The 26,203-nt window shown below is 40.0% G+C and overlaps 1 protein-coding gene across 4 annotated transcripts in view; it reads left to right on the top strand.

Moving 5' to 3' along the window:
- kiaa0513 (KIAA0513 ortholog) overlaps positions 1-25,242 on the top strand; it is a 55,968-nt gene extending 30,726 nt beyond the window's left edge. Inside the window, exons 2-13 of one of the 4 annotated variants that reach the window (XM_039808297.1) lie at positions 919-1,509; positions 4,923-5,022; positions 5,364-5,437; positions 6,020-6,090; positions 9,132-9,339; positions 9,435-9,475; positions 9,609-9,681; positions 12,820-12,897; positions 13,291-13,320; positions 20,353-20,433; positions 21,159-21,253; positions 23,439-25,242. In XM_039808297.1, the coding sequence (XP_039664231.1) occupies positions 1,109-1,509; positions 4,923-5,022; positions 5,364-5,437; positions 6,020-6,090; positions 9,132-9,339; positions 9,435-9,475; positions 9,609-9,681; positions 12,820-12,897; positions 13,291-13,320; positions 20,353-20,433; positions 21,159-21,253; positions 23,439-23,455 (1,269 nt within the window). In that variant the 5' untranslated portion in view covers positions 919-1,108 and the 3' untranslated portion in view covers positions 23,456-25,242. Of the gene's footprint in view, positions 1-918; positions 1,510-4,922; positions 5,023-5,363; positions 5,438-6,019; positions 6,091-9,131; positions 9,340-9,434; positions 9,476-9,608; positions 9,682-12,819; positions 12,898-13,290; positions 13,321-17,903; positions 18,050-20,352; positions 20,434-21,158; positions 21,254-23,433 lie in introns of those variants that run through there. The other 3 variants (XM_039808294.1, XM_039808295.1, XM_039808298.1) reach the window with 3 other exon arrangements.
- The last annotated feature ends 961 nt before the right edge of the window (positions 25,243-26,203 follow it).

The following is a 26,203-nucleotide window of genomic DNA, read 5'->3' as shown; positions in this document are numbered from 1 at the left end:
TATTCACATTTAAGCTGACATCAAAGAATTTTTACTTTTGTCTTTTATCGTCGATTATCAAAATAGTTGGTAAATAGTTAATTTAAGAGTTGACAACTAATCGATTAATCTTTGCAGCTCTAATTTTGATATTTTTACATATACATGTTTCTGTGCTTGTGTGTGTTTATCTCTGCCCTCATGCTGTGTCTGTGTGTGTCTGTGTGTGTCTGTGTGTGTCTGTGTGTGTCTGTGTGTGTCTGTGTGTGTCTTGTGTCACCCTGGGTCTAAATACTTATATTACCTAATAATCTTGAAAGCTGTAACCCAAACATACAGTAGCCCCCGGGTGTGTGTGTGTGTGTGTGTGTGTGTGTGTGTGTGTGTGTGTGTGTGTGTGTGTGTGTGTGTGTGTGTGTGTGTGTGTGTGTGTGTGTGTGTGTGTGTGTGTGTGTGTGTGTGTGTGTGTGTGTGTGTGTGTGTGTGTGTGTGTGTGTGTGTGTGTGTGTGTGTGTGTGTTCAGTCAGAGGACCAAAGGGGCTACAGCAGATTAGCTCGAGGACAGAGTGCAGGATGTGTGTGAATGAAGGACGGGGTCTGGCCTAAAAGTTCTTGGCAAGCCCTGTGTGGGAGTCTGCAGTATGAGACTGTGCTATATCTGGTTAATGTATCTAGAATCAGACCAATGTTGAGTACAATGCTGTGACACAATAGATAGAGTTTCTGATTGTGGGAAATAGTTTGACAGATACGAAGTTTAAGATTTGAGTTTCCTGTCTTTCTGGTTTTCCATCAATGGTTTCAACTTCCTGTTATCTGCATGATATATGGGAATAAAAAGGAACTAACTAGCTTCATTAGGTCTATTAGATTGCCTAGTACATTTTGAACTGAATGTAAAAGATCACAATGCTAATTATCTCCTTCCTTTATTCACAGATGCATTGGGTTTGTGAGTTCACTTGATGTCGGCACCCTCAGGGGTTGGGAGGGTCTGCAAAATCAAAACCAAAACCCAATAATACAGTTGAAACTTCCAACTAGCACCTACACCTGCGACCACTCTCATGTTCCTGCAGAGCACTGAATAGTTCATTCTAAAAACACTATTGCAGAGCTTATTGCCAACATGGAGGGCGTAGCAGTGGACAACCTAATAGACTTTGACCTGCCCTCAGAGGCCACAGCTCTAAGCAAAGATGGAGGCCAACACCAAGGCCAGAGAGACATTTTCTCACCAGAGCAGACACCTTCGATGGGAGTCCACCAGCAGCCCTTACTGCCAGAGCCCATAGCGCCAAATAAGCCCAGCACTCACCACCACCGCCAACACCACCAAGAGGAAGGAGACAATGACAGCGATGCTACAGAGTCGGCAGACAGCGAGAACGACATGGACCCGCCCTCTCACATGTGGGAGCTGAGGAGGTCGTCCTCTTCGTCCGCTCACAGTGGAGAAGACGCTGACACTCAGACGGTGGAGAGGAGGCACTTCATGAAGGCTTATGTGGAGAAGGTGTTTCACGGAAAGTAAGGAAGAACTGTTTTTTTTTTTTTTAAATATATGTACTGTATGTTTACTTAAAAGAATCATTCTATCAGTCAAAAGCAACATGATTGACAAATTGAAAGCAAAATTCCATCATAATAATTTGAAAGATGCTATAATCACTTTTGCACAAAATTGTAACCATTTCTTTTTTTACTGAAGAAATAGACCATTATTTCTCTAATGAAAAGCATAGCAAGTTCTTGCAGAATGCTAGATACTAGTAGTAAAAAGTAAATGTAGTAATAGTAATAAGCATCAGTGACTCATTATTGTAAATACTAATACATTTTCAGATAAAAAGATGGAGGAATATCTGTAAAAATATAAAAAAATACATTTGTACTGTTTACACTATCACATTTCTACATTTTATTTATTTATCTCCTAACAATCAACCTACTTTAAAAGAGATAAAATAAAACATACATATTAATGATACACAAAAATGTTTGCATATATATATTGTATATCAGTGAAATAATTAGTCAATTCACTGATTAGTCACTTGACAGAAAATGTATTAAAATAGACCTCTGTAGCCCGCTCCTCATCTCTCCTTGAGGCTAGCGTCACAAGGCTACATTAGCCACAACTAGCATAACACACCTGAATCTCCTGAAATGTGGTTAGTGGGTAATGTAGGCACCAGGTCTTGACAAAGAAGAAGAATGTGTGGTAAGGATGCTTATTTTAGATTTTATTTTCGTTAACCGACAAGCAGGCAACTGAGTCTGAGTCCTCATCGATAGTGCCGTAGTCTCGCATTGCCAGACCTTCCTCCATGAGAGAGAGAGAGAGAGAGAGAGAGAGAGAGAGAGAGAGAGAGAGAGAGAGAGAGAGAGAGAGAGAGAGAGAGAGAGAGAGAGAGAGAGAGAGAGAGAGAGAGAGAGAGAGAGAGAGAGAGAGAGAGAGAGAGAGAGACCCTGTTTTATTATTTCAATATAATCATATTTGCAGATGGAATTGCTATGTCCAGAAGAACATTAAGATTTATACTGAAATGTGCAGGTCATTGAAATGTGCCCAGCATTGGTGAATGTTCAGTACAATAAGGAGACCCGTTGTGTGGCTGGATGGCAGCCACCATATTATGGATGCAGGGGAAGAGCTGAAGGCTGAAGGTGCCCCCCAGCTACATCAGCTCATCTCAGAGAGCGCTAGATGGACCTGAGGGTCTGCCAGGAAGGCCAGGCTCAGCTATGTGACTCTCAGACAACGTGTTGAACCCTCTGGCATCAATAACCTTAATGGTAGCTCCTCAGCACAGCACAACTGTGTATTTCTTACACTTTCCCATTATTTGATAACTAACAGCAGGCCTTCTCGAAACTTTTCTGTCCTCACCCTTATTTTTTTATGCCTCTCCGACGGCGACAGGCGTAGCCAGAGGCATGATGTTTTTAGGTTGTCCGCCCCGTCCTCCAGTCCATCCTTCTGTCTGTCCCGTTCTTGTGAACCTCATATCTCAGAAACTGCTGGAGGGAAATGCTTCAAATTTGCAAGCATTTTTGGCCACAACTCAATAATTTCTACACTAAATTATGACATTTTACACAAATGTCTAATAGGGTGAAACAATGAAGTGATGACATTTAAAATCCAAAAGGTCAAAGGTCAATTTTAAAAGTGCGTTTCCTAACTGTACTATAACTCAGGGACAGAAGGGTAGAGTGTGGTCGGATACTGATTCCATGACACTAATCTTGGATGACCAGCATGAAACTGTGATTTATAGATCTTCTGTGCTGCTTGGTTGAAGATGTGTGTAAAGGATCCACATTTTGCCAAAAAAATACACTTATACAACACTTAATAATTTATTAAACTCCTTCAAAGTCATCACTACAGACTGTATGTTATGTAAGTCTGGACAGACGTGGATATAAACTGCAACTACTGCACTGGTTGGCGGAGGCATACAAATGCAAGGTGGTAATTTTAGTTTGTTGATGGAGTGATTTGTTTTGTCACCACTTTTTCCTTGTTCCTGACTGTGTGTTGCCAGCAATTTCTCCTGCTTTAGGCTGTCTATTCACTTATATTCAGATCAGCACTGCTACATGTTTGTCACCCGGAATAACTTGAAAACATTCACCCGGTCAGAGATTCCTCTGACTCACCAGCAGAAGCCCATGGGGGACAGCAGTCCAACCGACGCATGAATATTTGACAAGAAATCAAATGTGAGCAGGGTGAAATGTTTAAAGGGCGCTTCTAAATATCAGGGTACCTTTGTATTTCATTTCACAGACATTTATTGAACTTTTTCTTTCATTTTTGCTGCAGGCCCGATCATTTGTGACCGTGCTGAGTACTGTATCTTTGTTGGGTAATTTGCCATCTGGTGGCCTACAGATAATCCATCTTGTTTGAAATAATTAACTTCTTGCTATGAGAATTCCAAGTCTGCAGTCTCCTTGTGATGACCTACGCTTTCGTTACCTTCTTTGGTCTAGTCATCCTTTATGACAGGACCCTGTTAGTAGATTCCTAATCATCTCTAGCCTTCCTGTGTTGTTGTTGTGATGCTGTTCACCACTGTGTGTCTTGGTATTTCAGTAGTACAAAGCTTGCCTGACTGCTACTGAAAAATGTCCACTTGTATAGCACCTTTTAAAAACAGTTTAGTTTACAAAGTGCTTTGACAGTGGAAATAAAAGCACATACAAATCAATAGATAAATATTGTTAGCCTCCCCAGCTTTTCACATTTGCTTTTCCTTTGCTTTGCATATCAGCAATAGATGTTGGGGTAGCATGCGTGGAATGACTCATCCATCCTTGATCCATGACACTGTGACTTCTAGCTCACCAGTTTGGTTCTTAAGGTCATTACTCTGTGGAGAAAGTGTGCTTCTTATTGAGAGTGATATGAGGAGATTGATGCTACTGTCCTGTCTGTAATGTATTCTAAATATGAAGCTACCACCAGCAGCGGTTAGCTTAGCACAAATACTAGAAATGGCGGGAAAAAATCATCTATACTCTTTAAAAAATGTTGAACTACTACTGTTCGAAATCCCCTAGATTAACAGCTTGGTGCTTGAGTTCATCTTGGTGAAATGGAAACAATGTGTGCCACTGCTGAGTTGCACACATCTTGACATTGCTAACAAAACAAACATTGCGTGTTTTTCTTTCATTGTTGTTCACAAGTCAGGTCTTGTATGTAGATCTATCTTATCATTTTTGATAATTTCATCAATTTTTTCTGTTTATTAGTTCTGTTTAGCTGTCAGATACTGACATTTTCTGTGTCAGACTCTCAATGGAACACAGTCATTTCTCTGAATAGTAAAATCAGTCTGATACATCATTAAGATAATAAAAACCAGCTGTGAAGCGACTGTCTTTTCTGTGCTGTAATGAGTTATTGGACCATGTTTTCACAGGGAGGACTTTGACCAGGAAGAGAAGGCTCGTTTTGGAGAGCTGTGCAGTGGAGAGAATGGCAAAGGCAGGGAGTGGTTTGCCAAATACGTCAGCGCACAGGTGAATATGGGGAAATTATGAAATGGTAACTAGTCAGACGTCATACGTGACCTTTTAAGGAAAAAATAACTGCAATATTCCAAATGCATTGGCCAAGGAATTACAGGTTCTTGTTGGGCACCTACATACATGAATTTAGTCACACATTTGAGTGAAAAAAAAGCCTACATGAATGCAGGAAATCAAACCCAAATATCTCATAAAAACAAGTAGTGATGGAGTCCTAAAACTTTTTTTGAATCTATGAAGCTTTTTTGTGTAACTTAAGTGATAGTTGTTGGGGTCTTTACACTAAGATTTCCTGAACATGTTTCTAACTCGGTGTCATACTGTTTTCACAGCGCTGCCACTCTAAATGTGTGAGTGAAGCCACCTTCTACAGACTGGTGCAGTCTTTTGCAGTTGTCCTGTTTGAGTGAGTCCATACTGTATGTGGTTGACTTTGTTGACACCAACATACTGTAATTGTCTAATCCTGTTTGACTGTGAAGGATAAGGCCGGTGATCATATATAAAGTTGTTAATGTCAGCTTTGCCCATGAAAATACAAAAAGCTCTTAATACCAAAAATAGTTATGGGGACTATTTTCAGTGTCTGATTAATACTCATTTGATGCTCTATTGAGTGTATCTGGCAGCAGGATGGTGTATGTGGGATTAACTACAGTGTGTGTGTGTGTGGGTTCCATGGTAATGAAGGAACATGTCACCCAGTGTAACATTGTGGCTCAGTTATGCCTTTTTAATAGTTTTTGGACAACAATTGAGCTCTGTGGCACAGAGGAAGATAATGCCTTATGTTTTGGAAACACCGACAGCACTTACTAGTAGGATAAACTCATTGTGGGCTGTGTCTTTTCATAGGATTTGCTGACAATAAGAAAACATACAGCATATCACCTACTTGTCCTTTTAGTGAAAAGGTTCCAGTAAATTACATTAATTCTAACTTTGAGGACATGACAGGATCATCTCTAAAGAAATGGTGTGTTCACAGATGTTATCAGATGGATGACTACAGCCCAGCCAAAAACCTCATGACTATGTGCTTCACATACTACTACAGTGGTAAGGTCTCATTCAATCTTTCTGTCGTCTTTAAACTCTGTGTCTGGCAGGTTTGTCACGCTGCAGCTGGCCGGCTAGTTAGCTAGCTTGCTAATTCCAACCAACCTGCTTTCATGCTACACTGGTTACAGAAAATGAGCCGAACAAAGTTGTCACTTATCTAGCGATAGCAATTTACTTTCCTACGCTGTGACAAGAGTGTGTAAATGAAACATTAAGTTGTAAAATGTAACTAATTTAGTGTAATTTTAGTAGACTGACAGCTCAGACGCCGATTCAACGTGTCGAATCGGCCGAAAAAAAGCTAGCAAGGTTCGACTAGCAGTGGGACACACCGTGGCGGGACACGCTGCAAAAACAAGGCCGCTCGTTGTCTGCCCAACTCTGACCGCTGACTTATCGTGTCCCTGGTGTGTCAGGGCCCTCAGAGGGACTTTTCTTTTCAAACTGTTTTAACATAAACACAGCGAGGTTGAGCCTTCGACTGGACACATTTAAAGGCATGTTGTAAAGTAACCAAGTACAAAGACTTCATTACTGTACATAAGTAGAATTTTCACGTATCTGTACTTTACTTCATTATTTATATTTCTGGAAACTTTTACTTTTACTCCACTACATCTCCCCTAAGCATCTTCCCTATTCGCACGGGATAAGTATTATCTAGGGACCTCGTGTGAATTATAAATTACCCCCCCACGTCTGAGTGTCATCTGGCGCATTCGAACGGGATAAGCGAAGCCTGTGATTTTACTCGAATTTACTGACATTAAGTAACAGTAGAAACCTGGGTGTGGGTAGCTCTGCTATGTGTGTTTGTGTGTGGTCAGATCTCGAGGACACACACACACACACACACACACACACACACAATCTCAACCGGGTAGTCAGTCATCGTCCGAACTGCGACCTCTGCTTTTTCTTTCTCTCACTTTTTTCTCCAGGTGGTGTCAGCAGGGTCCGGTTAGATGGATAAAACTAAACATTTCACCAGGTTAAAATCTATTAGCTCAAGCTTTACGCTTGATTTATTTGTAACATTAACCTCTAATTATGAAGTGAGCCCCCTCGCTTGATTGTGCATTATTTTTGATAAGCTATTGCTTGGAGATGTCTTGTCGTTATCGCTAGATGTATGATACAAACATAAAAAATATATTTACCGCATGCTGCTATACATGTCATCCATCGCCATCTAATCATTCTTTTTGTCTTCGCACTTGTGGTGGTTTTCATCTTTCTCTTTCTGCAAATTGTATATGATGTATAGCGACATGACCCAGCACCCAAAACACTGTCAAAACACTCCAACGCACCCTCCATTCTTCGCCAAAGATGGATAAAAAGGCGCAAAAGAAGGAAATAGGTACCTTGAAAAAACAAAAACGCCCCGCCAAATCCTGGACAAAGCAGAGATGCCGATTCGCACAGGACTAATATTATCACATGACCTCCGTTTTCAGCGAAATATGGTAGGTCATTTGCGGGGGAATTATTACTTTACAAATTACAGACATGACCGATTCGCACGGGATTAAGATCACAGACAACCTCCGCAATTATTACAAATGACTGGAGGTCACCAGGTAATACTTATCCCGTGCGAATAGGGCTTTAGTTACTCGTTACTTACAAGAAATGTTTTTGTATGTCGGAGTGAAAGACTCTTTCTCACAAAAAATAAAATTCTGTTTCTGTTTTTTTCTTAATGGACTTGATGTTTAAGAAAGTGTGGAAACCCTGAATATTAGGCTTCACTATGAGGAAGCCACAATTAAGTTCATAATCAAAGTTTTTTTTTTTTACTTCTAATACTTACATAGTACATTTAATATCATAAATTACTTGTGATACTTAAGTACAGTAAATATCAGATACTTTAAGACTTTTACTGAAGTAATATTCTAAAAGGAGACTTTAACTTCTGCCAAAGTCATTTTCTGGTAAGATGCTTGTACAGCAAAAGAAAACCCGATAAATATCTGTCATCAGTGGTGATTCAGAGTGTTAGCACCACAGGCTGGCCCTGTGGTTTCTTCTGCAGCAACACCACAAACACAAGTGCAATGGCTTTGTGCGGTTGCATGACGGTAGTGTTTGTGCAAGCAGGAAGCTTTGAGTGATTAGTGGCACAGTACATTGCTTCAACATCCGTCTGCAGTCAGGTCTGCTATCATTTTGTTTTTTTAGCACATAAGTAAAGCTGCACTACAGGCAATTTTGCACAGTGGTAAATGGCTACAAAAGGTCTGCTTGCAAACTACAAATAAAACATACCTGATCCAAAGGAAGAGTAATGTGTTTATGTTTACAGTTATTTATTTATTTATTATACGGCTAGAAGTCTATTTGATTCATCCAAAGCTGATGGACTAATTGTTTTCATTTCTAGCTCACTGAGGCACATTTTTTTCTAAATGCCACATGGTGTCTCAGAATATGAACACCTGTGATTACCTTCCCTCCGAGGCTAAAACAACATGTAGCTTTTGGTAAATGTTGTACGCTGATGTCTGTCAACTGTACAATTAGTACCAGAGATGTGGACTTGAGACATTAAATCAAGTCATAGGTTATGTCAAGTCTAGACCTTAGTTGAGGCAAGTCTCTTAGGTAGCCACCCACAGATCCAGTTCATCCTAAGGATTCACTGTGCCACATGTATGTTTAACATTAACACATGATTTATAAAATCATACCAACAAACATTATTTGAATAGCTTAGTATTCTATAAGGTATGTATAAAGGCTTTAGGCTGCCCACACATTATGCAACTTAATTTTATAGGGGGTCCCTGATCTGTCTCTCTCTCAGTTAAGGGGAACTTGGCCTAAAAACCATTGAAGACCCCTGCTCTACACTGTTAGGCTGGCATCTGTGATGCCTTAGACCAAGGACACCACAGGGACATCGAGTTAAAAAGACAGATTGATGTTTTAGCACATTTGCCTTGTGGGGCTTTAAAACATATATATAAAAAAAAAAAAAAAGGGTTTCAATGATGCCATGACTTTGACCTCTCTGCTCTTGTCTTGCTCAGGGAAGTCCCAGCCATCTCCCTCGGAGCTGCTGGATCGTGGCGGTCCTCCAGCTGGTCTGGACTCGTACATCAACAAGGCCAACTCCTGGCTGTCTGTGAAGAAAGATGCCGCTGAGCGCCTCCTCAAAACCACATCTAAAACTGATGTCAAGGGCTTCTTTGGAGGCCTAGAGAGCAAGCTAAGGGGCTCAATGGCTCCCAAGACTGAGTGAGCAGATACATATCCTTTGAGGTTTTTTTTGTAACAGCGTCGTATATAGTTTATATTCTTTTCTCTTTTTCCTACCGCATTCTCATTTCTAGGGATGGGGAAAGCCCAGTTGAGACAAAGCCCAAATCACCAGGTATGATGTACCAAAACCTACTGCAAAAACAGCTTTTTTGTCTCCTGTTAAACTTCTCTGTTATGTTTCCAAATGTGAGTTAGAAATTAATTGAGTTGAATAAGTGCCTGTGATGTGTTCTCTTCCATCCCAGTGTCTGAGGTTCCAGAGGTAAAGAAAGGAGAGAAGGTGTACCTGTACACCCACCTGAAGCAGCAACCCATCTGGTAGGTTGAGGAAACTCTGGCCACGTAGAACAGATACAGGAGCTCTGAGCTTCACCGTGAACTCTCCTGAATCACAAGCTCATTATGTTGTGCAACATATTATTATTATTATTATTATTATTATTATTATTATTATTATTATTATTAAAATGCTGGAAACGAGAGTAATGAGAGAAGTTGAATGCTTCACTATGTTCACCAGCGAGTTGCTACTGTAACTTAGCATTTTGTTTGGTGCTGGACAGGTAACGCCACTGTAAAAATACTCTGTTACAAGTAAAAGTCCTGCATTGAAAATGTTAGTTAAGTAAAAGTATGTAAGTATCATCAGGAAAATGTATTTAAAGTATTAAAAGTAAAAGTACTGAATGCAGAAAAATCCTCCCATTTTAGAAACTGGAAACGATCACAACAGTTGTGTCAATAAACCAAGTGTTTAATGGTCTAATCATCTCAGCTGGACTTGTAGGCCGTTATATAGTTGGCTAGTTTCATTTATAATATTTTATAAACTACATGTGTTTTGTGTGCAGAAATCTTAATGTGTAAAGTAACTAGATGAATGTAGTGGAGTAAAAAGTCCAATATTTCTCTCTGAAATGTAGCGGGGTAGAAGTAGAAAGTGGCATGAAAAGAAAAGACTCAGGTAAAGTACAATTACCTCAATATTTGTACTTAAGTACAGTACTTTCAGCGGTCTGAACCGGCCCGTCTCAGCTCGACCCAAACCAGCTGATGGTCCCACTGCGACTCAGAGGCTGGTTTTAGAACGTAAGAGACATCTCCTGTTTCAACAGCCAATAGAGAAGTCAGCTGGTAAAGTCGGCTACAAGCTATAGAAATAAAATGATCCATAATCCATTTTATTTTTATGTTACCAACAGCTGGTCGAAATGGCAAGTCAACACTGGAAATGCAACTGTAGCAAGCATCTCAATATCACTAACGTTATCCACATTCATATTTAGACAAAACAAATAATATATCTGCTCCAAAAAAGCCTGGAAATCAGGAGTAAGAACAGAAGTACAAAGAGGAGTTGTTATGGAGACGATCCACCGTCTCATCTTGTCTCATTGGTGTGAACCGGCAGCTTTCAGAACGCTGCAGACCGTTTCGTTGCTTTATGCTGCAGGAGTGGTTTGAGAAGTTTCTTTGGACACCTTTTTATACCTTTTGACTTTTAATTGCTTTTCAGTGTACTACTCCTTTAACTAGAGCAGTCGTTGGCAACCTTTTTAGCTTGTGACCCCTTAAAACTAATTAGTGCCTACTTGATCCCTGTCTTGGACTTGAGGAATTTTTTTTCCTTCTTTTTTGAGTTTTTAGGGGACTTAAAGGTCCCATGACATGGTGCTCTTTGGATGCTTTTATATAGGCCTTAGTGGTCCCCTAATGCTGTATCTGAAGTCTCTTTTATATAGACCTTAGTGGTCCCCTAATACTGTATCTGAAGTCTCTTTTATATAGACCTTAGTGGTCCCCTAATACTGTATCTGAAGTCTCTTTTATATAGACCTTAGTGGTCCCCTAATACTGTATCTGAAGTCTCTTTTATATAGACCTTAGTGGTCCCTAATACTGTATCTGAAGTCTCTTTTATATAGACCTTAGTGGTCCCCTAATACTGTATCTGAAGTCTCTTTTATATAGACCTTAGTGGTCCCCTAATACTGTATCTGAAGTCTCTTTTATATAGACCTTAGTGGTCCCCTAATACTGTATCTGAAGTCTCTTTTATATAGACCTTAGTGGTCCCCTAATACTGTATCTGAAGTCTCTTTTATATAGACCTTAGTGGTCCCCTAATACTGTATCTGAAGTCTCTTTTTATATAGGCCTTAGTGGTCCCCTAATACTGTATCTGAAGTCTCTTTTTATATAGACCTTAGTGGTCCCTAATACTGTATCTGAAGTCTCTTTTATATAGACCTTAGTGGTCCCCTAATACTGTATCTGAAGTCTCTTTTATATAGACCTTAGTGGTCCCCTAATGCTGTATCTGAATCTCTTTTATATAGACCTTAGTGGTCCCCTAATACTGTATCTGAAGTCTCTTTTATATAGACCTTAGTGGTCCCTAATACTGTATCTGAAGTCTCTTTTATATAGGCCTTAGTGGTCCCCCTAATACTGTATCTGAAGTCTCTTTTATATAGACCTTAGTGGTCCCCTAATACTGTATCTGAAGTCTCTTTTATATAGACCTTAGTGGTCCCCTAATACTGTATCTGAAGTCTCTTTTATATAGGCCTTAGTGGTCCCCTAATACTGTATCTGAAGTCTCTTTTTATATAGACCTTAGTGGTCCCCTAATACTGTATCTGAAGTCTCTTTTATATAGACCTTAGTGGTCCCCTAATACTGTATCTGAAGTCTCTTTTATATAGCCCTTAGTGGTCCCCTAATACTGTATCTGAAGTCTCTTTTATATAGCCCTTAGTGGCAAGGTGGAGGGTGGGGGTTTGGCCTTGACCAACTGCCACTTTGCTCTTTGAAAGCCATGATGTCTCTCTCTCTCTCTCTCTCATGGGTGGGCCAAATTCTCTGGGTGGGCAAAGCAGAGAAAGGGGAGGTAACCTTGCTCCTTATGACCTCATAAGGAGAAGATTCCTGATTGGTCCATCTGAGTTTTCATTTTCTCAAAGGCAGAGCAGGATACCCAGGACTCGGTTTAAACCGATCACCATTTCTAGCCACTGGGGGACCATAGGCATGCTGGGAGAACGCATATTAATGTTAAAAAACCTCATAAAGTCAAATTTTCATGCCATGGGACCTTTAAATATAGGTGGCTAAAAATGCCATGTATTTCTCAAGATAAAATGTAAGAATTTAAGAGAAATCTGTGCAACAGAAATATATTTCTCTTTTTTACCACTTTAAGTCATGTTGTGGCCCCTCAGATTTATCTAAGGACATCCTGACCCTCATGTTGGGAACCACTGAAGTAGAGTGTGATTTGATTAGATGTTATAGAAATGACTGGCCACATTAAGCATGCATCAAAGCATTGTAGTATGAATCATATTGCAGCTTAGTCTGCCATCTGCCTTCATGTTTTGCTTGGAGAAATTGGATGTGGCTGGGTTAACCAGATGTGTGTTACTATAATATGTTATCCCTTCTCTCTGCCAGGCACACTCTTAGATTTTGGAACGCTGCGTTTTTTGATGCCGTCCATTGTGAGAGGACGAAAAGATCACCAACCACGAGGTGAGTCTGGATCAGAATCGAGACAGATAGATCAAATATGTATTAATACAAATTTATTACAATGTTGTATGGATTGTGGGGTAAAAAAGTATCTTTTAAAACATAAGTGGGTTGTTGTTGTGTGTTTTTGTTCCAGTGTCACTGTATCTGTTGGATCAAATTTGATATAGAGAGATCCTGTAGTGGCTTTAGCAAAGAGACACCGTGCTGTTCAGTATGCTTCAGGCTAAACCACTACTGCTGATAATCTCCTGATGCCCCACACCTTCTCTTCTCTTCTCTTCTCTTCTCTTCTCTTCTCTTCTCTTCTCTTCCTGTGTACTAGCTGTTGTTCTCCCTCTTTCTGCATGTTGACTTTAACCCTTTGTCTCCTTGTGCCTTGCTGCCGAGCAGGGGAACGCAGGATGAAGAGAAAGACGAGAGGTCTGTCCTTCTATTTGTCCACTGCCCTAAAGAAACAAACCCTAGTCTAACTAAGAGAAAAAGTACATTTGAATCCAGGCAGAGAGGTGCAGAAGGGCACAGGCTATGCAATTGTATCACAAATCTTGTCAGTGTTTCCCCCAGAAAAGTTGTTCAGCCCGGTGGCAAGTGTCTTTTTTGATGAGGGCCCCGTTTGGACCAGTAACAGACATATGGCGGCATTAAAGGGATATTTCACCGTTGGAAAGATGAATATATCTTTAAGTTGGGTCACTTATGTAGTAGAAATTTGAAATTGTTTTAGAAATTGGTGCCTTCTAGGCCGAGAAAAGCCAGAAAATGTGTTTTTGGCTCATGTGGATGAAAGACACCAAATCCCAGAATGCACTTGCTTCGCTGCTTTAGAGTCCACTCCCAAGCTACGCCTACCATTTACAGACAGACAGACAGTGAGACAGTCAACTTAACTCAAGTGTGTTTTATTGTCATTTCAACCATATACACGAAACAACGTTTCACCGTGGCTCAAGTGGTCTTACACATTTAAAATATAGAAAAACAACATTATATAAAAACGACATACAAAAATTTAGTCCACACACATTATAAGCTCCGTAAAGTTCAGCTAACACATAGCTACTAGCATTAGCCCTTGGTGGGCTGTAAACACCGAGTATAAACACGGCCGTGAATTTGCGTGGAATAGAGAATGGTCGGCATTTAACAGTAACAAACTCCACCAGCAGTTAGCAGTTAGTTGGATACAAGCACCCCATTTCTGCACCAGTCCGTGTTAACACAGCCCACCTCCACGAGTGTCTGGCAACACAGCAGGGCTAGCAGGCCTGGTAGCTGGATAGTCTGGTACACTGTTGTTCAGCCATGTTTCCACAACAACAAATGTATCCCGGTGGTACACATGTGCTGTAGTTTAAATGCACATAATTGTGCACAAAATTCGGGATGAATAAATCTATCTATCTATCTATCTATCTATCTATCTATCTATCTATCTATCTATCTATCTATCTATCTATCTATATATCTATATATCTATATATATATATAAGTTATCTGCTGAGAAGCCAGTTAGCGAAGCTTCAAGATGGCTGACGCTCGTTTTCCTTCGGCAAGTTTCGGGTAAAGACGACAGTCCGACCCTCTATGGGCGGGTTGAAAACATGTGGAAGTAGCTCCTACTACTGGCTGTAGTCCATTGCCTCTGGACATTTTATGTAGAGTCCAATAGTTTCTGAAATAACAGAATCATGGAGGGAATCGTGAAATTCAGGATTTAAAAAAAGCTATTAGCCATAGGGCCCTACATTACGTCAGTGCTGAAAGCTAACTGGGGAATTAAAAAAATATATGACTACATTTAAGTTTCCAATCGAGCCGCCCCACTGTAACTGTTGTTTAAAATAAGTCTTAAAAATACATGAATAACTTCCAGTGGCCTAGGTCTGGTGGAGGCCCATTGTAGCGGTTGTTGTGAAGTAATGGCTAAATGTGAAGGGGAGGGAGAGTTAGATAAAAAGAGTTATGGTGTGGTTCTGTCTGGTGATAAGAGATTTGGTTACGTGATGCATTGGTTGTTTCCTGCTGCTCTGGTTTAAACAGCTGGCTAACACTGCCACATTTACTATATATATATATATATATATATATATATATATATATACAGTGCCTTGCGAAAGTATTCGGCCCCCTTGAACTTTTCGACCTTTTGCCACATTTCAGGCTTCAAACATAAAGATATAAAACTGTAATTTTTTGTGAAGAATCAACAACAAGTGGGACACAATCATGAAGTGGAACGAAATTTATTGGATATTTCAAACCTTTTTAACAAATAAAAACTGAAAAATTGTGCGCAAAATTATTCAGCCCCCTAAGTTAATACTTTGTAGCGCCACCTTTTGTGCCGATTACAGCTGTAAGTCGCTTGGGGTATGTCTCTATCAGTTTTGCACATCGAGAGACTGAAATTTTTGCCCATTCCTCCTTGCAAAACAGCTCCAGCTCAGTGAGGTTGGATGGAGAGCGTTGCGAACAGCAGTTTTCAGTTCTTTCCACAGATTCTCGATTGGATTCAGGTCTGGACTTTGACTTGGCCATTCTAACACCTGGATATGTTTATTTGTGAACCATTCCATTGTAGATGTTGCTTTATGTTTTGGATCATTGTCTTGTTGGAAGACAAATCTCAGGTCTTTGCAGACTCCATCAGGTTTTCTTCCAGAATGGTCCTGTATTTGGCTCCATCCATCTTCCCATCAACGTTAACCATCTTCCCTGTCCCTGCTGAAGAAAAGCAGGCCCAAACCATCATGCTGCCACCACTATGTTTGACAGTGGGGATGGTGTGTTCAGGGTGATGAGCTGTGTTGCTTTTACGCCAAACATAACGTTTTGCATTGTTGCCAAAAAGTTCGTTTTTGGTTTCATCTTACCAGAGCACCTTCTTCCACATGTTTGGTGTGTCTCCCAGGTGGCTTGTGGCAAACTTTAAACGACACTTTTCATGGATATCTTTAAGAAATGGCTTTCTTCTTGCCACTCTTCCATAAAGGCCAGGTTTGTGCAGTATACGACTGATTGTTGTCCTATGGACAGAGTCTCCCACCTCAGCTGTAGATCTCTGCAGTTCATCCAGAGTGATCATGGGCCTCTTGGCTGCATCTCTGATCAGTCTTCTCCTTGTATGAGCTGAAAGTTTAGAGGACGGACGGGGTTCGCCGTTAGATTTGCAGTGGTCTGATACTCCTTCCATTTCAATATTATCGCTTGCACAGTGCTCCTTGGGATGTTTAAAGCTTGGGAAATCTTTTTGTATCCAAATCCGGCTTTAAACTTCTCCACAACAGTATCTCGGACCTGCCTGGTGTGTTTCTTGTTCTTCATGCTGCTCTCTGCGCTTTAAACGGACCTCTGAGACTATCACAGAGCAGGTGCATTTATACGGAGACTTGATTACACACAGGTGGATTCTATTTATCATCATTAGTCATTTAGGTCAACATTGGATCATTCAGAAATCCTCACTGAACTTCTGAAGAGAGTTTGCTGAACTGAAAGTAAAGGGGCTGAATAATTTTGCACGCCCAATTTTTCAGTTTTTTATTTGTTAAAAAAGTTTGAAATATCCAATGAATTTCGTTCCACTTCATAATTGTGTCCCACTTGTTGTTGATTCTTCACAAAAAATTACAGTTTTATATCTTTATGTTTGAGGCCTGAAATGTGGCAAAAGGTCAAAAAGTTCAAGGGGGCCGAATACTTTCGCAAGGCACTGTATATATATATATATATATATATACCATTTAAAGAGGCTGTACTCGATATTCAGAAGATTAATATAGCAGCAAACACATATTTGCGATAGTGGAGGAATAGTGTCCTGAGCAGAGATTGTGTTGGTTCTTTGTTTTGATAGCCGGTCTGGCCACACGTGCATGTTCGTGCATGTGGGCGCGGAAAAAACATAGGTATTTCACGTATTGGGGAACGGTCAGTGAGAGCGCTGTGGAGGCAATCCCAGCCCACTGTTTTTTTAGTACATGGATGGATGGATGGATGGATGGATGGATGGATGGATGGATGGATGGATGGATGGATATGTTTTATTGTCATTCGACAGAGTGCACATATGAACAGAATTTTGTTCCACTGGCTCATAAATACTGCCCTGACTAAAAACAAGTACTACTGTACAGAATAAGTATATAATAAACACAAATGCCACAGTGCTAAAAACGTTATGACTTTTTTCTCAGAATTCCATGGTTTCACATGTGGCCCTAATCCTCTTCCATACATCTAGGATGACTGAGATGAATGACTGCGAGCTGTAAGAGATGACAGAAGCAGCTTGATGTGAGAGCAGCTTGGTGTTTAGCCCTGTGGTGAAGGTCTGGGAGTCGCCCAGGTTCTGATTTGCAGTTTGTGCGGTGCGCTCCAGTGAACAGTGATAGGACAGTCTCCCCAGACTGGATGACAGGAGTCTAGTGTGAGACTGTGTTGTGTAAGAATAACCGATCACAGCAGGGCCAATGATGTCCACTTCACTACAATTATAAATCAGGAGTGGTTTGCTTGTAATTATAATTGGATTACTGTGTGTGATCACTGTCTTTGAATAATAGTTGTTTTTTCAAAAGTATACCCTATTTTGCTGTTTAGCTTTATATGTAGGGCTGGGTATTGTTAAAAAAAAAAAAAAAAAAAAATACAGATACCAATACCAGTACCAGTACCAGTACCGTGACTATCACAGACATTAGATCTTGGTAGAAGCATGCTGCGTGTTTATTGGTTCACTGGCGCTGAGATTTACTCCTTAGGTATTGAAATTGCGTGTTGAATGACAAGGCAGTTTTCGATACTCGATACTTAAGCGTCAATTTGGTCGGTGCCTAAAAATAATTCGGTACCCAGCCCTGTTTATATGAGGTATTCACTGGTTTCTGTTATGATATGTCTGTGCTTTTTTCATCCTTCTTCATTTGGCTTCTTCTGGCATCGTTGTTGTGGTTTATCGTCGTTGTGGTTGTCTAATGCCGCATTTCCACTGCATGGCACAGCACGGCACGGCACGGCTCTACTCAACTTTTCTATTAATAGGTGATGTGATTCACCTAGGTATTCTATGATCACACCCACTCTTAATATCCTGAATGTGTTAAAGGTCCCATGGCATGAAAATTTCACTTTATTTTAACATTAATATGCGTTCCCCCAGCCTGCCTATGGTCCCCCAGTGGCTAGAAATGGTGACAGGTGTAAACCGAGTCCTGGGTATCCTGCTCTGCCTTTGAGAAAATGAAAGCTCAGATGGGCCGATCAGGAATCTTCTCCTTATGATGTCATAAGGAGCAAGGTTACCTCCCCTTTCTCTGCTTTGCCCGCCCAGAGAATTTGGCCCACCCATGAGAGAGAGACATCATGGCTTTCAAACGAGCAAAATGGCAGTTAGTCAAGGCCACACCCCCACCCTCCACCTTGCCACTAAGGTCTATATAAAAGAGACTTCAGATACAGTATTAGGGGACCACTAAGGTCTATATAAAAGAGACTTCAGATACAGTATTAGGGACCACTGAGGTCTATATAAAAGAGACTTCAGATACAGTATTAGGGGACCACTAAGGTCTATATAAAAGAGACTTCAGATACAGTATTAGGGACCACTAAGGGCTATATAAAAGAGACTTCAGATACAGTATTAGGGGACCACTAAGGTCTATATAAAAGAGACTTCAGATACAGTATTAGGGACCACTAAGGTCTATATAAAAGAGACTTCAGATACAGTATTAGGGGACCACTAAGGTCTATATAAAAGAGACTTCAGATACAGTATTAGGGGACCACTAAGGTCTATATAAAAGAGACTTCAGATACAGTATTAGGGACCACTAAGGTCTATATAAAAGAGACTTCAGATACAGTATTAGGGGACCACTAAGGTCTATATAAAAGAGACTTCAGATACAGTATTAGGGACCACTAAGGGCTATATAAAAGAGACTTCAGATACAGTATTAGGGGACCACTAAGGTCTATATAAAAGAGACTTCAGATACAGTATTAGGGACCACTAAGGGCTATATAAAAGAGACTTCAGATACAGTATTAGGGACCACTAAGGGCTATATAAAAGAGACTTCAGATACAGTATTAGGGGACCACTAAGGTCTATATAAAAGAGACTTCAGATACAGTATTAGGGGACCACTAAGGTCTATATAAAAGAGACTTCAGATACAGTATTAGGGACCACTAAGGGCTATATAAAAGAGACTTCAGATACAGTATTAGGGGACCACTAAGGTCTATATAAAAGAGACTTCAGATACAGTATTAGGGACCACTAAGGGCTATATAAAAGAGACTTCAGATACAGTATTAGGGGACCACTAAGGTCTATATAAAAGTGACTTCAGATACAGTATTAGGGGACCACTAAGGTCTATATAAAAGAGACTTCAGATACAGTATTAGGGGACCACTAAGGTCTATATAAAAGAGACTTCAGATACAGTATTAGGGGACCACTAAGGCCTATACAAAAGCATCCAAAGAGCATCATGTCATGGGACTTTTTAAGAAACCTTGTATAATGTCTGGCATGGTATTTCTATCTAGAGCAGCAGATCCACTGCAGTCTCCTCTGCCTCTTCACAGCTCATTGCATGTTCACACTGTTAATCTCTCTCTCTCTCCCTCCATCTGCATGTTCCCTTTGCTGACTCTTTTTTTTTTATTTTTTTTTTTACTAGCTTCTATGTTTCCACTGTGGATTTATTGCAGGGATATGCTGCCCATGCCATTTGGACATGCCCTGCAGTAGCATTGTGTTAATGTTCAGGACAAAGAAAACTTCTTCAGTTACGTCTGTCCTTAGTAATATGTGGCAAAAATGAAAATAGTGAAGTAGTAAACAGTAAAGCAACATCCTCTCTTTACCCAGTTTATTTTGACAAGCCTCATGGCCTTAGTCGTGTTGGTCAATTCATGCATGGAAAAAATGTTCAGGTTTTTACAGTTAGGCTATACACAGTGCAAATCTAAGATAAGATAAGATATTCTTTATTGTCCCCGAAGGGAAATTTGTTTATGACTCCGCAGCTTTACAAAGACAACACAAAATACATTATTGTGAATGAATCCTTTGTTGTTTTATTCTTTTACTGGTGGCTGGTTAATGTGGTTCTTATTGTTTTATGTGTTTTTTATGTGTAATGGAATTTCAGTTTTTGTATCCCATTACAAAATGAGCAGTTACAGGGATGGATGTCATGGATTACATTTTTTATGTGAATAATAATAGAGCGGGTTTTTAATCTTAAAAGCTCACACACTTCTGAAAAGTTGAAGATTCCATTATCCACCAGTTTAAAGATGAATGTCTGTGGTATCGCTGTGAAGAGTCAGCATGACACCCACCTCTGGCCTGTTTCTGTAGAGAAGCTGAAGGTTACATACTGCAGAGACTTTGAAATTTAAAGCCTGACTCTGTCTGTGCTGCAGGGAGAAGTGGTGTCATATGACCCAGGAGGAGAGGGACGACAGCTCCAAAATCGATGAGAACATCGCCTTCGGCCAGCTGGGGTGAGGAAGCTTCCACAGCGTTGTCTGTGTACTAATACGATGGAATAAAGCACATGGAGGCTTCGGTTTGGAGTTGAGACAACACATTCTCACTCCCATCGCGTCCCAAAGCCACGCTTGGTCAGGTGCCTTTGGCGTTTGTTATTGACGCAAAAAGTCTCCTTTAGCGCCATGTTTAGGTTGGTCAGGACTCTTGGCGTCACTTTTTTGTGATTAACATTTATTTTTTTTCACCACCCACCCAGACAAAAATCAAGTAAATATGACCCATTAACAACAATATTCAAGATCATTCAGCAGAATAATAACAAAATAGACAATAAACCATAAACCAAATAAACATATGTATAAATGACAACACCATAAGCCCATCATACTCTCTCACATTTTTTTCTGAGACATGCATCTAATGATTACAATGCGTAAATGTGCACATGCTTCAGTCAAATATTTTCATGATCTGGTCATGATATATAAAAGTACGCTAGGAGCACTCTCTCATACACATTAAATATTATAAGAACAGCTGATTTCTGCCGCAGTAAACCGTTTCAGCGGGCGGGCGGTTCTTGTGTGTACTGTGAAATAGAATCCTGCCGGCGCCACTGCAGACAGTCATATATTATTGGACCACATGTATTTCTTTTGCTACTTATTGAGATATCAAGTTTTTTTTTTTGTATAATATTTTCCATTTGTACTGAGATGAGTTTGTGTATTTTCAGGACATTCACTCATAACATGCTGGCGTTTGGGCTCAGCAAGAAGCTCTGTAATGACTTCCTGAAGAAGCAGGCCGTCATTGGGAACCTGAATGAAGGTAACGCCTTTAAGCAATCATTCAACACTGAAACACTACAACAGTCTATGCTCTCAGCCCATTGACATATTTGGTATTTTTGGATATAAAGCACCAGATTGAATTAGGTTTTTAATTTACATCCACAAGCAAACTCACTCACTCACAATTTGCAAGCTGCAGGTTCTCCACAGGGGAGAGCTGCTCAATCATTGTCAAACCATTTCCACACATGCCAGTCTACAGCTCTTCTAAAAAAAGAACTGCAGATATGTAGACACGTCAATGTGGCCTCCTAATGGCAAAGAAAGTAAAAGCTGCTGTAGTCTTTGTGTTTGGAATGAGCAGCAGAAGCAGAAGAACTTCAAGGATTTGCCATTTCTAAGTTGAACTGGATCCTTTCATTCTTTGCACCTGCCAATAGCAGCAGTAGATAACTTGTGAATTAAACTACAATACCCAGAAATCCTCACAGCATGCTCACTTTCGCCATCCTGACTGATTTCTTTTTTTTTAATCTAGTTTACCAAAAATGACCAGAGAGGGACAACCTCTAAAAGCTTTCTTTTTACACCTGACATTAACATAGGATCTGCATCTGGATCTCTGATCTGGGTTAGGATAAAATGACATTTTTACAGTGTGAACACATTCTTTAAGCAGCTATTATTGATATTTTTTATGATAACAGCATATAAAATGAACCCAATGTGAAAGTGATGAACCTACCGAGCATTGTCATAATGACTCTGCAGCATTCCTTGGCTTCACAGAACTTCATAGTGAGTTTTAGCTCACTGTTTACCGTTTTGGTTCACTCTCACCGCTCATATAGTCTCATTTTCAGAGAAAAAGCTGTAAAAAACAGCTGTCTACCTGCTCAGCACCAAGAAGCAGACAGGCAAAATAAGCTAAAGAAGATATTTCCATCAGGAATTTATAGAGACAAAAAGCAGAGCGAATATTTGACTATGTATTCATCAGATGGCCAGAAACACAACTCCAAAGGAACGATAATGTTTCTCCATGCTGGATGTGTAAATAAGCAGCTGTTTGCTAACAAGTTCAACTTAAAAGGTGATATGTCGAGGTTATTTTCACCACTTTTTTCCAGAAAAAAAGAATTAGTCCGCAAATACAGACTTGTGCTGTTATCTCATGCAAACAAGCCTGTCTCTCCAAAGAAAAAATAGGTATATAGCAACATCACTTTGAGAGATTGAAGGGAATTCTTGCAAGAACAAGTGCAACCATGCTTCCCCACTGTGTGCTTACCTTCTCAGAGTAGTAACTAACATCGGTGTAGTTAAGCCAGGTTTAGCCCTGTGTGAAAGACCCAGCCCTCTCATTCATTTGAAAGAAGCTAGTCCATCCAATACAAGGGTGTTAGAGAAACAATGCAACACAACGGCATCCAACAAAGGCTGGTTCTCCAGTTGAAAACATGCTAGTACATTTCCTGCTACTGTAGATTTCTTTATTTCTTGAATTTTGCACACTGCATCCCTTGGTCTGAGGTACACCATGTTTGTTGACTGTCAGTCTGAAAGCTACATCTTATTAGATTAGATTAGATACTTTATTGATCCCAAATTAGGAAATTTCAGTGCTACAGCAGCAAAATATAAGACACACAGCACACATACAGAATATACAAGAAATAATAAACAGGATAGAATACAAGAACTATTCAAAAATACAAAAGAAAGAATGTACAAACGTGTATATACAAGTAGTGAATAAAAATGTACAACCTACTTAAATAGTATTTATAAAGATATAAGTACTTAGTGCAGTATTGTGATGTATATGAGTCTTATCTAACACTCAGTGAGGAAGTGTTAAAAAATTGTATTGGCTGTGATAGAACTGATTTCTTGTAGATTTCTTGTTATTTGCATATTGAGAGGCAATTGCAATGCATATGGATACAAATTGTATGGGAATACCAAGTGGAAATGGGCTCTTAGTTATACAAAAATCACCCTAATGGAGCTTCAAAACGTGTGTGTGTGTGTGTGTGTGTGTGTGTGTGTGTGTGTGTGTGTGTGTGTGTGTGTGTGTGTGTGTGTGTGTGTGTGTGTGTGTGTGTGTGTGTGTGTGTGTGTGTGTGTGTGTGTGTGTGTGTGTGTGTGTGTGTGTGTGTGTGTGTGTGTGTGTGTGTGTGTGTGTGTGTGTGTGTGTGTGTGTCCCATTTGCAGAACAGTACAAGTTGCTGAGTGACCACATAGAGAAAATGGCAGCAGAGTGAGTTTGAGGACGACCGCAGCATTTCAGAGTCTCCACATCACAAACTGGCAGCACAATGTCCCAGTGACCAACTCTCTGTTTGACTGTCGTGGTATTTGTGCGTTGCTCTGCTGAAAAACAACATCCCCGGCTGTACTGAACTGTGCCATAGTTGTAGCAAACCCTATTTATCCATCAGAAAAAAGCAGCAAAGTCTTCCTCCTGATTACGTACTCCCTTTTACCCACGCATTTACAATCTAATGGTATTCATTTTATGTTTTTTTAATTATAAACTTGATTATACCCATGGGATCTTTAGAGACTATACATATCTTTTCAAAGTGCCTTCCATGAAAGTTAATGTATTTTTATCTCGAGATGCTACGCTCGATTGCCCAACCAAACACTAATGCAGAGCCTGCACTGATCACTCTATTACTTATTCCCAGATAAAAAACACTTCTGCACACAATATTTTTTATTGTAATGCTATGTGTTTTCAGTGATGGACCTAAGTAGCAGTTTAATTTCATTTGGTTGAGCTGTAATTTATACAATGCATAGTTTAGCATGTCGCCTGGATGAAAGTACACATTCTTTCCTATCCTGCTACATATGTATGCTATCTATCTGTATATCTATCTAGCAGGTGCAAACAGCATCAAGCTAATGTAAAATGAGTAACTGAACTGTGAAGTGACATTTCCTAATTGTATTACTTCATCCTACCACTTAGGGGTAGCATTGTGTCTTCATTTAAAGCATGTCTCAATAAAAGGTTCCTAAATTCAATAGTCCTTAGCTTTAGGCTCGAGAACGCATCATTGAGTGTTTTTCAATAATGAAATATGGTTACCTACATTTGAAGGCCAGGATGATGCACTTTTTGGCAGGTTGAATCCCATTTCAGATTGATAATCTGTGTTAATCTGTGTGGATGACGTCATTTTGTAAATACTGTACATATTTCTCTGTATGTCTGTAAGAATTGATCACGTGCTGCTGTTTGTGAACTGTAGGTAAATGTAATGTATAAACAATAGATGTAATTGTACATTGTGTCCATGAGAACATACATGTCTAACTGTAGTTATGACCCTGAAGTGCCCCCATTAATCCAACCTCTGACATGCTCGTTCAAAGTATTTGCATATCGTGTTGTGCAATAATCTCCAATGTAAATGTAAATCATTCCTTCCCAGCTGAGTGACACGTTTGGAGCTACATGCAGTATATTCATACAAATCATACCAATCCCATAGACAGCCTTGTAAACCTCTGTTTGCTTTGCACCATTTTTATTGACTCTTTCAATTCTCTCAGGTGTCTCTTTGCATGTGCTCTAAGTCCATTTCTAAATCTTTGAAACATATTCTTAGACTATGTACGCGATAGCTAAATACCCTTCATTCCTGATGTGACCATGTTGCAACTTTGTATACCCTTCTGTGTACACCCTTCGGGCTTGGTTGAAGTATTGACCTGTATATTGTACTTTTTAGCTCAGCATGAGCCATTTGCACTAAATTTAGTCTCAACATCTGTACTCTCGTAGCTATTAAATATTGTTATATTGATGCCTTGTACAAATGTTCTGCATAGCCAGTGCCCCCTCTCTCTTGAACAGATCTGTTATGAAATGTTGATGGTAGTTTGTCTTTTGTAGCCTAGATGAAAAGACCATTTAAACCATATTGACTTTGTGTCAATTGGTCATTAAAGTAGTACGTTAGGTTTTTCATGTGATTGCCCTTTTGATAAACTCATGTTGTGAAGATACGGTGTCCACTGCTCCTGATTAATTTTGGGGTGCCATGCTAACATTTTAGCACACACTGTGTTGAGTAATAGCTAGTCTCGCATTGCCAGAGCTATCTCAGCGCTGTTGAGTTAGGTCTGGCTATTCCACAGATACATTCTGGGATAGGAGAAAATAACACTCTGGGTTGTTTGCATTTCTTTAAAGGTGCTCTGCCACACAAAACTGTTTTTCCTTGTATTTTTTGAAATCTGTACGGTCCATATGTGTTTGTGTTATGTTGTGAATGTGAAAATGAACTGCTACCTCCTCTGTCAGCTCTAGCCCCTGAAAAGAAATGAGTGGAGAAATCAGACCAATTACAAAAGCTGGTCAGTCTGACGTGGTGTTGCCTGAGCTCATTATTATTCGTGAGCTTACCCAGTTGGGCTGGGTAAAGGATGCTGATAGCCAGGCTCTCATTGGCTAGCTGTTAGCCAATCAGAGTCAAGCAGCTTAGCTCGTTGAATATTAATGAGAACTGGCACAGTCTTCCTGCAGGCTTTCTACACCACGCTAGAATGGCTTGAAACAAGGTAACCAAGGCATTTTTTCCACAAAAAATGTTACAGAGTCCATGGTAGAACTTCAGACATTACCACAAAGTAATGAAATATGTGTGGCAGGGCACCTTTAAACCAATCACAACAGTCTTGGGCGGTGCTAAGCTCCGGACGCAGTGACGGTGGTTCTCCAGAATAGTCTCAGGAAGGAACTTCTTTTGGTGGAACATTTGCCTCCTGCAAAAGAAAAAGAATATTAAATGAAGTTATGTGTTCACACAATACAGTAACGTGAGCTATTTAAATGAGCTGATACATGGTTAAACCTCATTGGCTCTTACCAGTGTATCTCTGTGTGTACTTCGTCCACAGCAATCCCACCAATCAGTCCCAAAACATTCCAGTTAGAGAGGAAATGCCCTAAACATATTTTCTCAAA

This window comes from Perca fluviatilis, chromosome 8, assembly GCF_010015445.1.
Source record: "Perca fluviatilis chromosome 8, GENO_Pfluv_1.0, whole genome shotgun sequence".
In the NCBI taxonomy this organism is placed as follows: Eukaryota; Metazoa; Chordata; class Actinopteri; order Perciformes; family Percidae; genus Perca; species Perca fluviatilis.
This window is presented reverse-complemented; position numbering and strand designations above follow the sequence as displayed.